This window comes from Aulostomus chinensis, chromosome 6 (assembly GCF_037954235.1).
Source record: "Aulostomus chinensis isolate RoL2024-O1b breed Wild chromosome 6, RoL_Achi_v1.0, whole genome shotgun sequence".
Lineage (NCBI taxonomy): Eukaryota > Metazoa > Chordata > Actinopteri > Syngnathiformes > Aulostomidae > Aulostomus > Aulostomus chinensis.
Window position 1 is genome coordinate 15,764,952 of NC_141325.1, and position 13,419 is coordinate 15,778,370.

Genomic DNA, 13,419 nt, shown 5'->3' on the forward strand with positions numbered 1-13,419 from the left:
TTCAAGGATTTACTTCTTTTTTTTTTTTCAAGTACAGCTGGTCTCCAAATTAATTTAAAGTTTCAAGAACAGTAACAAAAAAAGTTTCAAAATTGTTGGTGGATTCTACGACCCCCCCAGAGTGAACCCCGCCTCTTGCCCTGTGTCAGCTGGGATAGGCTCCAGCCCCCCCACCCCCCTCGACCCTTAATGGATAAGAGGTAAAGAAAATAGATGGATGGGTGGATGGTGGATACTACCACAGCTACTGATTTTTCCACACCATCCTCAGTCCCACTGGATATTTGAGCCAAAATGGAAGCATTTCCCTCAAGATATTCTAGAGATTTTCTGTTAACTAGACTGGAGAGATAAGCTGAATAAATTAGTTACATCTGTGTACAGGTGTCACAAGCACGGAGGCATAAAAATAGCAGAGCAATCAACGACTTTTGAGTGCTGCAGATTTGGTCCATTGCTTTCAAATTAACTGACAGAGAATCTGATGTGTAAACTGTACCCAGGTCAGAATGAACTGCTGTGGACACAACTGTAGGCTGATTTAAAGTTAAAATTAAATCATTAAGTGGCCATTAAGCAAAAGTAATGTAACAAGTAGTGCAGGAAGCAAAAGACTATGATGCAACACATAACTTTTTTTGGAGTAACGATCCCACGAATGCATATAATGTTCCGCCTTTTGCTCGCTGATCATAAAGTAAAATATGACACACTTGATCTAAGTGCAAATGCAACTTCATTGCCTTCTAATAATGTTTCTTTTCCTCGCCCATTTTTCAAAGCCTCTCACTGTCTGTCACACTGTTCCCTTGTGATTAAAGGTGCTGCTTTGTCAGACAGCTGGCACCGGGTCAGCGCAATAGTATGAAAGCACCAATAATACATACAGCACATGTCTCAGTAGACATCTCCTCCACAAAGTTCCTGCACGCCAATTAGATTAAAGCTATATATTACTTGTGGAAGGAGCACATAGAGAAAGTCAATACTGAGTCTCCAAACAAGAACCCTGAATCAACAGCGGCTGTCAGTTGGAAACTTATGTCATGAGGGCCCAGTAAAGTAGGTTGCAGTGTCCGTTCAGACGGTCCTCTTAGCCAATATCGCTTTTTGAAGAAGCAATTACACCGACTGTGGGGGAATATAATCATTTATGAAACCCTTTCAAGTGGACATTGACAGCCTTTATTCAGTCTTTTGATCGTTTTTGAAACACACCTCAGGTTGTTTTGTTTTTTTTCTTGACAAAGTAGAAGTGGATATTAAAACAATAGTATTTGTTTTATTTCCAAAAGTAAGACGAGATGATTTTCTAATTTCCCACCTTAATGTGCTAATGTCTTGACAGTAACAAGTAATCGAAGACTAGAACCCAGTTTTGTTTGAGACGGGAAAAAAAGCAAGGCAAGAAAATTCCCGTTATACCGAGAAAGCTCACTAATTGACACATTACATCTGCTTAAGTTGCGCAAAATATGCATTTTTAAAACCACAGTTTTCAGGTTAACAGGTGCTGTGACTCTGTCAGGGTTAACTTATTCACCAACAGCCCCTTTTGCCAAGGCAAGAGGAAGCCATAATTAAACAAAACCTGTGACAACATCTGAGTTGAATATTGTTGAAAACAACACTGACCAGAGCATATGATACAGTCAGACTAAGGCCTGTAGGAATTACAGAATTAATCTAAAATTGTCGCAGGTATGTTGATTGGATTATGTAGGGTTTTCTTATGTTTTGACATTTTGTTAAACTAATCTTTTTCAAAAAGAAGTCAAGTTTTTTCCTTTTTCTTTTTGTTTGTGGACTAAAATTTAAATTGTTATCATTGAAGAGAAAACAAAAAATGGAGGAAAACCAGACAATGGCAAGAACAACAGCAAACAAAGACAAAAGCAGGTAGAGATTTTCAAAATAAAATGTGAACCGTCTGTCAGGGGCTTCTAGTGGTTAAAGGCATTGGAACAAACTCAAGGGACATCAAAACATTCGATTTCCAGTTCAAATGTTAAATTATACAAACTTGAGACAGAAATAGAAAGTCCAAACAACACTTTGACAGCTCTGATCTTCACTCCTTTGCATTCTGTCCACTTAAGAATCTGTGAAACTAAAATGAAATCTGACAAAATCAGCTCTACCAGCACAGTGGAATCACTTCCTACACATATCACCTTAATTGCCTGTGTGCTTGATCCGTCCAGCCATCCATCCATTTTCTACCACTTATCCTGTTAAGGGTCGTGGGGGGGCTGGAGCCTATCGCAGCAGCCTTTGGGCAAGAGGTGGGGTTCACCCTGGACAGGTCACCAGTCCGACACAGGGCCAACACATAGAGACAGACAACCATTCACACTCACAGTCACACCTACGGTCAATTTAGACCTGTAACCTTCTTGCTGTGGGGCGACAGTGCAAACCACTGCACCCCTGTGCCGTTTGCTTGATATGATTTCATATTTTACTGAAAGATAGGAAGGCCATGTCTGGCCTATATCTTTTCACCTCAGCAAACAAATCTTATTTTAGATAATAACTAACTCAGAAATACAAAACACAAACTGAAAGGAACTGAAGAGCAATGGAGACAGATAAGTTAGGTAATTGTTTTGAGTACTTTAAACAGTCAATTGCACTGACACAACGCTATAATCAAGGTAAACAATATAAATACCTAATGGAAGGCAAGATTAACAACACAAACCTAATGCAATTAGTCCCCCATCTTTGGCATGCTTTGGAGCATGTGACACGTAATCAAGTACAAGGTCAATGGAAAACTCTGGTTAGGATATGATGCAGGCATAATGGCTCTTTTAGACATAGAGATTAATCAGAAATGAAGACGTGGTCACACTGCTTTATGGGTGTATCTGCACTGAGAAAGCAGCGCTGAAGCACATCTGCAGTCCTTAAATGTCGTCTGCAGTTTCAGGAATCGTTCACCGCCACTCATAAATTACCTTGATGAGCACAGTGATGACCTGAGTAAAAAGGGGGTTGCTCTAGGATCCTCATCAAATCTGTTATGCACAATGAAACAGGTAGGGGCTTTCATTAAAACCAGAGAATTAGCTGCATCAATACGATCTGATAAAATGTCGGGGTAGACGGAAATAATAAATAAAACAAAACCTCCAGCAGCAAAACAACTATCATGATGGTTCACAGGCAAGAAACGTAAGCGCAATCATTCAGAGGAGCCTCTTGTCATCGAGGAGTTACATGGGTAAACGTTGAGGATAGATTTGACAGCTTACCTATTTGATGGATTGCTCAATAGTCACGTTGGTTGTGTAATGTATAATAAATAAGGCAGACAATTAGCATGCCAAGATAAGAACAGGAAATTACTGGGTCAGTAAGCAGACGAGGAAGTTGATCAGAGGAGGATATAATGGAAACGATGGCGGTAAATGGAAAATGGGGATTGACTGATGTTGATGGATATTTACGTGGATGCTCTTTAGCGCAACAATACATGATCTAGTTCTTGTCTTCAACTTGTGGCACAAATGGTTAACGTTAACATTTTTAATAATGGGGAGGAAATCAAATATTTTCCTCCCCATTTCCCCGAACTAATTACATGTCAGGCCTTGTGGCATCCTTTAGCTGAAAGTGACAAATTTCAATTGCAGAAGTGAAGAGGCGTTTTAGCACTCAACTGGGTGAACTAAACTCCCTTGCTTTCATGCCTGAATCCTCTTTTATTGGATTTTGCCTAAAGAACAAAAACAAACTCAAGGAAAATTAAAGCTGCAAGCAGCATTGTTAGGGCCTGAGCCTCCTTGCACCCATGGCCGGGGGGCTAGAGTTGGATTTAGTAAATTGGTGGGACTTGTAGTTTAGGAGATAGAAGCATCAGTCTGAGGCAAGGTGTGCTGAGAGCTGTGTTTTTAAGAACCCCTCCCCCCCTGCTCTCTGCCACCTGTGTCAGAGTGGAGAGGAGAGGAAGAATTTCTGAGAGTTTTTGGTGTGACAAAGAGTCATAAGCAGGAGTTAATTTGAGCCAAATCCTGCTGGAACAAGATCCGGCACCTTTGAATTTTGGCCTCCCTGTGTTCCGGTACTTATTTGGGCAGACCTGGTACCACTCGTATTAAAAACAAAAAAACAAAAACAACAACATGTAAAAAAAAATTCAAAATGTTTAAAATAAAAAAATAACGTTCATATATTAATTTACAGAACCCCCACGACCCTTAACAGGATAAGCAGTAGAAAATGGATGGATGGATGGTACCTGCTTAGCATTAGTATTTTTATATTCCCTTGTTGAGAATTAGCATTCGGCTGAAAGAGTTCTGTCTGAAAATTAAAGAAAGCTGTCAAACAAATATTTTTTTGTTGTTTTCCCCAGTTAGATGTTTCTTGTGTTAGCCCCGTGTGGGATATTTCTTAGTGCTGAGGAGGCAGATTTAGTTCAACCCGTTAGCATTCTGCGACAGTTGGGAAAAAAAGAAAATAATTTACTGATATTGATGTTGTATCTTAACAACTATTGACTGAAAGAACGGAGTAGACAAGCCTGATTACATGATCCAAGATTCACAAGATTCATTTTGCTACTGGATAGCTGGCATAGAGGATTTTGTTGTTTCATGTGGTGAGTGGAAAGCCAGTCCATCACAGGGTCAACACATAGAGACAGACAACCATTCACACTCACAGTCACACCTACGGTCAATTTAGAGTATCAATCAGCCTTGTCCTCTCTTGATGTCTTTGGACTGTGGGAGGAAGCTGGAGTACCAGAGAGAACCCACACAGGTACAGAGAGAACATGGAGACTCCACACAGAAAGATCCCGTACTGGACTCGAACCTGGAGCCTTCTTGCTGTGAGGCGACAGTGCTGACCACTGCACAATATAAATCCTTATTTTAGATAAAATGTGTAAAGCTGCCCAGTTCAAATTCAAAACATTCAAATTCAGTTTTACAAGTGGCAAGTGATTTTTAAGCCCCATGTTTTTCTGTTTTTAACATGCCATCCAAATCAGAAACAGCTTGATGCTGGATATCCATACCTTTGGAGAAAGATCTAAGGAGCAAAGGACAAACTTTCCCTCATGTCTCCAAAGGAGTAGATGAAATTAGCCCCCCCCCCCCACCTTAATTCCCAGTCAGAACATAGAGGGTCCACAACACTGTGAACAGTGAGATTCAGTGATCATCACTGAACCCATTGTCAGTCATTTTGTCTTCAGTCAGATCACTGAGATCCGATTCAGGGATCTTGTAAGTGGGCTGCTGGACAAGATGTCACATTACAAAAAAGTGGAGTCACTCCGCCAAGCAAAGTCAGGATCCGTCTTGCGTATAGACACAGTTTTCATCAGTGTATTGTGCAGTATATTTATGCCCCTACAGAGATATGTCTGAGGATCAGAAAAGATATCCATTTAATAAGTTAGGAATTGAGAGGAGCAATGACGGTTTGGAGGATTCTTGGTATTCCATTTCAGATTCAGCAATGCAGAGTGAAGATAGGACCCCCCTCAAAGAGGAGAGAGGGGGAAGCCTTCATTCTCTTGTAGATGCCAACAATCACAATTCTGCTCGGAAAGAGAATGAGACAGCAGAATTGCAATCACTTCCGAGCACATCTAGAAATTGCAACCCAAGGACAGACGTGACGGAAGAGTCTGATATTGAATTGGACCTTTACGCTGATATCTGTGGAGTTGAAGAAAGCACAGAATCCTCCAGTACATCTGACGAGTTGAAAGAAAAAAATCTGACTTCATCAACTCTTACATCATCCAGTTCGGACAGCACAGAGGTGAGGACATCTGAGCTGGAGAGGGTAGCGGGAGAGCTGCAAACCAACAGTTCAAATGAATCTGGCAGCAGTGACAGTGGTCTCAGTCCATCATCAGACAATTCCAGTGTTTGTGCTGCTCCCCTCATTATACAGAAACTGGGCTTAGTAGGAAAAATTGACCCTGAAATCATGCGCTCCATAGAAAAAAACAAAAGTTGTAACAAGCACCTGAAACACAAGGTGAACCAGCTGAAAGAGGAGAGGGCTGAACTGAAGAGCACTCTAAAGGACGTTATGAGTATTCGTTCTGTCCTGGAGTGGAAGCATCAGGAGTTGGAATCTGATGTACAAAACCTCAAACTTGAGCTGAAAGAGGAGCAAGAAAAAGTGTTTGACTCCACCAGGAAGCACGAGGCCACCATGAATAAGCTGAGGAGGATGGAAAAGCAGCACGAGTTGGAGGTTCAGGAGAGACACAAGGTGGAGTTCACCCACAGATCCCTGCAGCTGGAGTTTAGACAATTGGTCAACAACATGCAACAGCTTGAGTTCAAACACAGTCAGACCCAGAAGATGCTTGCTAAGGAGCGCACCTTGGTGGAGGAAGTAGTCGCCAACCACCGAAGGGAGCAGAAGCAAATGCAGGCGTTGCAGAGGGAGGCCAGTCAGAGGGAGGAGAAGCTGCTCCAGAAGAATTCCTCCTTACAAGAGCTGGTAAGTACCCTTAAAAAAGACCTTGAAGATTTACAGGTCAAAAGCAGTGCCAAGGAAAGAGGCCTCATGGATCAGAATGAGATCCTCAAGGGTGAACTGGAGGATGCTCACCGAGATCTCAGAATAAATTCTGATATCCTTAACAGCACTGTCTTGGACTGTAATGAAAAAATGTCTGCCTTAAAGTCTGAGCTTGATGCTAAATTGGAAAAGGAACTGTGGAATCGTGGGAGACTAGAAGCAGAGCTCGATGCTGTTCGAACTCGCCTGGCTGTGGCCATACAGAGGGCTGAGCATTGGGTGGCTGCTCACACAGAAACACACAAAGCTCTGCTGCAGGAGAAGGAGGTACACCAAAGACTCCGATATAGATTGGTTGAGGAAGTATCCAGTCAGATGGAGGCTGCAAACCAAATGTCTCAGAAGCTGGCCAAGGCAGAGGCTCAAGCTTACAGCATGGAGAATGAGGTTCACCAGATCAAAACGCAGCTGACAGACAAGGACATGCAGCTCAATGTCCTTCAGCGGGACAAGGACCAGCTTGCTGCACAGGTTAAAGAGCTGGAATCTTGTCTGGAAGCTAAAGAGGAACTGGTCAGCCGTCAAAAAGCCACAGAAAAGCAGTTCGTCCAAAGCCAGATTGAAGGTGTCATGTTAACAGAGCGTGTAGAAAAGCTTGAGAGGGAAAAGAAAGAACTGAACAAAAAGATGAAAGAACAAACTAAGCAAGCTAAGAAAAAACTGAGGCTGAAGAATTTAGACCTCCTTCTGGATGAGGAGAAAAAGGTAAATGAAGCACTGCAAAAAGAAATAAACAGGCTTCAAACTGTAGAGAAGAAATCCAAAAAGAAACTACATGATCAGGACAAAGGTGCCGCCAAACAAATGAAGGGAGAGGAGGAGAATCCTCAGGTTTTGCTGGGGGAGGGACCATCTAGTCACAAAAAGCTGGAGAGGGCGAAGAGGAAAATGAAGGTCCGACTTCAGAAGCAGAATGAAAGAGAGAGGAATATGAAGCAAATGGAGGAAATGATTGAAAGGAGGGACCAGGTGATACAATATATGCGTGAAGGACAGGAAATTGAACGTCAGGGGCAACTCAGCAGCTTCCTGCAGACCCAGTTGGCATTTCAAGAAGGAAAGTGTCAAATGAAAGTGGCCAACCTGCATTCCCAGATGGAACACAGGATTCAGAAGCTGCAGGATCAACTGAAGCAGACTCAGGTCACACAACAGAACATGCTTGACAAGATAAACTTAATAAGCACGGGGCAATCGGCACAAAGTGTACAGAAGAGATGAACTTTAGGGTGGCCAACTTTAGAGAGGGCCAACCATCAGCTTGCAGTTGCCAGTTCTCCAATAAGAACAGCACTCTGCTTAGGAAATGGTGGATGTGCAGGGCAATCTTAACTCATCTATTGCTTTGAAAATCCACATCAGTAAGCAGCAGTTTGATGGTTGGGGGGCTGGGGCCTTTACCTGCTGTCATTGGATGGGGACAGAGGGAGGGGTACATCTGTTTTTATGACGTTTCTCATTTAAACCTGTGACGATGCTTGTTATTGTTGGCTAAAATTCTTTTTTTTTTACCTCTGAAAAATCAATGTGAAAACCCCACTTCATAATTTGCTCTCTGAACTTCTCAGACAAGAGAAAAGCTGACAGGATCTTAATACTAGTTTACTTGTAACTGATGTCAGTGAACATATGATACCCACAAATTCAACGTTGCTCATCAGAAAGGAAAATTATATATAAGATTGTGGGAAGTGAAGTTGTCATGGCCTCTCGCTGAGCCCTTGCTTTCGTGTGTTTTTCTGTTGATAGCGAGTTTTCATCGGTGCCTTGCCACTGTTTTTAGTTCTGAGCATTTGCTGTTTTTTTAGACCCCATGTTGTTGGTGATTTTTAGTTAGGACCTTCTTTTGTCATTACCTCCTTTGGACTGTGCCTTTTTTTTGTTGCTCGAATAAATCTCCTTGTACGCCACTCAGCATCTTGGGTCCTGATTTTCCGTGCTCCTCCGTCACAGAAGTAGCTCTAACAAATCAAATCAGTTTTTCTGAAAACAGTTGATTTCCTATGAACTTGAGGCTTCTACAGGTGCGGACACCATCTATTATAACCTGCTGACGTGTGGCGAGTTTGACTTGATTAGTTATCAGTATTTAGTTGTCGGTATTTAGGCTATCACTTCCTCTATGGAGGATATTAACCCTTGTGTGGTGGACATATTTTTGTTACTCAGGACCTTTTCCTGGGTCTGGTGGACCCATACCATTATTGTGGTCTTAAAACAATAAAGTCATAACAATTTATATAAAATACTTCACAGATGTTGACCTTATCCTAATTAAAAGCAATATAGACCATAACATAAAGCATATATGGTTAATATGTGCCATTTACCCCAGCTAAAGCACATTCTCTTATAGTATTCCTTTTCTGGGATGAAATGTGATTTTGATCAAACAAATGAATAATTGAGGCTGCAAGCAGCGTTGTTGGGGCCTGAGCCTCCTCGCACACGCAACTGGGTGCCAAACTTCGGCCTGAATCCAACGGTGTATTTGGCAAATCCATGGGCCTTGTAGTTTAGGAGATAGAAGCCTCACTGTGTGTTCACACCAAACGTGAATTTGCACGTTCGCGCAAACAGTGTCCATACAAAGTCTATGCAAACGCACGAATGACGCAAATTTTCAGTCAGGCAGCGTGAATGAGACAAATGACGCAAATTTGCGACGCAAAATTTCGCCATTCACGCAAGTTGGAAATAATCAACTTTCGAGAAAAATTTGTGTTAGGACTGCCAATCAGCGATGAGGTTGTCCCGACGTCACTGCTGACTGTATTACAAGATGGTGGACAAGTTGACTGTGGCTGTGTGTGGGAACCCAGTGCTATGTGACACTACGTGTCAAAATTACAAGAACCGGTTGAATAAGTTGGTGTCCCTTTGTGAAATTCTGTCACCGATCCTAGCTAGCAGGTCGTTAAACTGGCCAGTCATCATCCGAAAACGATGCAGCCCCTAAAGGAGCTCGGTGAAATTCACCAAGCTGTGCTCGCCTCTAGATGGTGTTGTGAACCCAGATACGACCGCGTTTAGTTTTCCGAGGTATTTTGGCCTTCCACAACAGGTACGCAACAGTGCTTTGAATATCCATGGTGAAGTGGCGGAAAGAAACGTTGGCAAGTGAGCGAATTCGCGCGAATGACACAAATGGACACTCAAATGATTCGGCAGTCAAATTCGCACGAATTACGCGACGCGAAATTCGCATTTGGTGTGAACACACAGTCAGTGTGACGCACAGAGTGTGAGTTAGAGCTGAGACCTGCCCCTCCCTTGCTGCTCTGTCTGCCATCTGTGTCAGAGTGGAGAGAGAGGAGGATTTTGCCAGTTTTAGTGTGAAAAACAGTCATAACTCCCCATATGTTGGTCAAAAGTGGAATGTAAGACCATCTTTTTGGAGGGATTCTTTGTCAGGAATTAAATGGTGTGTTTTTGGAAGGTGTGGGAGTTTTAGTTTCGAAGCTAGAAGCATTTGTTTGAGAGTATGTACCATGAGGGCAGAGATGCTCCCTTTTGGTTTCCATGACAACTGACAACAAATCTCTGCCATCTGTCTCAGGGTGGACAGCAAAGGAGGATTTTGACATTTTTAGTGTGTCAAAATCAAATAACTCTGCTAATGTTGCTCGAAAGTGGAAGATAAGACCATATTTTTGTAGGGATTTTTGTCAGGAATGCAGTGATGTGTTTTGTGAAGCTGTGAGAGTTTTCGTTTATATTTTGAGGGCTTATAAAATCCAAACCAAATGAGTAATGTTAAAGTTTTTAACAACTTTTGATCCTTAAAGTGTCATGTGTGAAGTTTTGGAAGCGATACCATTAACAGCCAAGGAGGAGATAGCGTTTGTTCAGGGCATAAAATTGTCCACAATTGGACAGTCGTGTCCAAATTGTGGATGTTCTGTTGGCGTTAGGTCAGGGGTGTCAGCGTATGATTTGTCCATCTTGATGAGACGAATAAAACGGTCTTAGTCCCATTTCTGTCAGACATGCCTACGAGCCGTGGCGGTGTTTTTTGTGTACCTAGGTGGCGCTATTGAGTTTTTGTTAATTTTTTTTTTTTAAGTATCAAATTTTTTGCCAGACCGCATGTGCGTGTCAAATTTGGTGAGTTTTTGAGCATGTTTAGGGGGTCAAATTAAGTGTTAAATTGGTCGTGGAACCGGAAAGAAGAATAACAATAAAAAACAAAGCAATTTCAGATATGCTCATTTTTCCATTGTTTTTAATGGGAGACCTACCCCTTGAGCACCCCTATGTGGCTTTTTTTGTGGCTGGGATACTGTTTTGTGTGTGTTTTTAGTGTTCTCGTGTGCCGAGCAAACTCAATACGGTCTTCGCCTGAAGTACCTTCTGGCTCAGGCCCTAAAAAATAGAGTCGCTGCACCCAAGCTTAGTGTATCCTCTGTGGCTGCGCCTAAATGACGGACTGAGGGTCATGCCTGAGACAAACAAAGGACAGTACTTAGGGGAGATGTGGGGCGGTTGTACTGGTTTATTCATATATTCTTCTCAGCAGTTTTTCAGGGTTTGACCTTGATAAATGTATAATTAAATAAGGTGACTTCTACTCGTAACATCTGTCGCACTCTATCACAGTAATCCCATTTTATTATCCACATTTTTTCAATCCTATTTCCTTTGCACAATTTTGATATAATGTAACTTCAGCATAACTGCAATATTGTACAATCACATGGATTTGGATATGGGTACTTGATAGGTCATGGGGTTTTTCTTAAAATGAGGTGTAGTAGGTGCATTATGTATTTCCCGTGGGAGTCTCAAACTTTTCAACCACCTCTGACCCCGAAAATAAATTCACGCCTTTCAAATCCCCTCAATCCTTGGAAGTGGTTTGAGACATACACCAGTAAGTCTAACAAAACTCGTAAATTGAAATGTGTTTTAAATATAACTACATTTTTTTATGTTATTTAATAATTATGGCAACAAATTAATAATGTCTGTATCTAATTTCTGGAAATGCTCTCACAACACCACCATTCCCAACATCAGTCTATTTCTAGATCTCCAGTAGGGTTCTGACCCACACTTTACCCTAATTTAGCAGGTGCATGTTTCAGACAGGAAAATATAATCTCGCATACTTACAATGTGATAGTGTAATATAGTATAAATCTACATCGTGGTGCCATTTAAAAAGTTAAAGTGCCATCATAGAAAACAGTGAAGTACGACACCTATCAGAGTACTGAAGACTGAAAAGCGGGGCAAAATTTCCGCAACCCCCAAACCGTCAGAGACTTATCTTTTCAGTTCAATATTTACGTATTTACCCATAATATATGCACTTGATTCTCACGGCCGTATTGAGTTGTTGGTTTGAAAGGGGGTTGCACAGGCACGAGGACTACATACCTGTCCCCCGGCAAAGATGAGCGCTTGGCCCATCCCACCAGGCTGTAACAGACATCCATAATCTTCTGGCAGATGATCTGGAGATGAATGCCAGCTGTCCCTATACACTGCCTGGCCAAATCACAGCGACACTGCATTTCTTAGCAAAGAGGTCATTCCAGCATATGAGTTTTTGCGGGCAATCATCGTTAATTTAGCTATACACAGACAGCAGTTACCTTCTGATTGGTTTATTCACTCATTTGGTTTGGCACCAAAACACACCCATGGTTAACTTAGAGATTATATAACCGCTTTACTTTGCTGCATGATTATGCGCTGTTTAACTAACAAAAGAGGGTTTTTAGAATGGCCTGGATGCACTTGTAATGTGCACTTTAGAGCATATAGAGATTAAAGAAAAGGTCCTTTTATAGTATAGATAATACTTAGGGTATGCTTTTATGCTGGCAGTTAATATATGCATCACTATCTGTACAATCACAGTTACCCTTTGGGGAGACATGTCCTTTTTCCATCATCTGTCAGAGTGTTTTGGTTGACATCATTGACCCACTGCACCTGCACCATGTCTAACGCCTTCATATGCAGTGAAAGCTCCTTTTATTCTGTCTCCTGAAAACTTGGATACAGCCTCCAGACATTAATTCAGCATCACATGCAGTAAAATCAGTCTCTTTCTATGAAATGAATCAGCTGCACACAAGGACGATAGTTTAGCTAGAGAAAAAGCTAGTCAGCCATCCCGCTTGACAATGATATAGTTTAAAGCAGGAGTGAAGAATATTGCTCATAAAATACTTGATGTGATGAAACTTTAAGGATTGGGGTCTATTGGTATACCCTGACCTGATTATCTTGAATGCAGTAGATCTCAATGCTATATTGTAGCATTGTAGGAAATTTATATGCAGAAAGGAACAGCGCAAGTATTCCCAATGGCGTGTCAAGAGTCTGAAATATATTTCAGATCCACCAGAAACTGTAATGTGCTCCAAGTGATTTGCAGCCAAGAGATATTTTAGAGAGGCACACTGAAACAGTTCAGGCTGTGTTAAAACAAATGTTCACAATTCTTCATTGCCAGAAGCAAGAGAAAGGTTTTGGCATTTCACACGTAACTTTTGACTTTAGATATTTCCAGGGCACATGAATGATGAGTTGGAAGACACAAAGACTAAATGATCCAAATTGGTATCTCCTTTAAAACTGAACATCATAGTGGTGGTATAAAACTAAATATATTTACTCAAGTACTTCATAAAGTCCAAATAAGACAAGAAAATCTCAGAAAACAACAACAACATGGAATTACCTCAAGCACTGAACACTGCATGATGGTGCTGCATCCAAAAGATCTTTGTTTTCTGAGCAGTCATTTTGACATGTCATTGCAGGGCAAACACAGGTGTAATTAATAACATCAATTATAGCTCTACTCCATTTAGCTGGTCCAGGACTCTGGTAGCGTAC

General features: G+C 41.6%; 1 protein-coding gene across 1 annotated transcript; it reads left to right on the forward strand.

Annotated features, from left to right (window-relative positions):
- Window positions 1–5,287: 5,287 nt before the first annotated feature.
- LOC147260281 (ankyrin repeat domain-containing protein 26-like) lies at window positions 5,288–11,524 on the forward strand. The gene has a single exon (XM_086206793.1). It carries the CDS (start codon window positions 5,380–5,382, stop codon window positions 7,783–7,785), a length of 2,406 nt encoding a protein of 801 aa, XP_086062919.1. The 5' UTR covers window positions 5,288–5,379; the 3' UTR covers window positions 7,786–11,524.
- Window positions 11,525–13,419: the final 1,895 nt, after the last annotated feature.

What these genes read in the sequence shown, in the direction of transcription:
- LOC147260281 (XM_086206793.1), top strand. Translation starts at nt 5,380, where the DNA reads ATGTCTGAGGATCAGAAAAGATATCCATTTAATAAGTTAGGAATTGAG.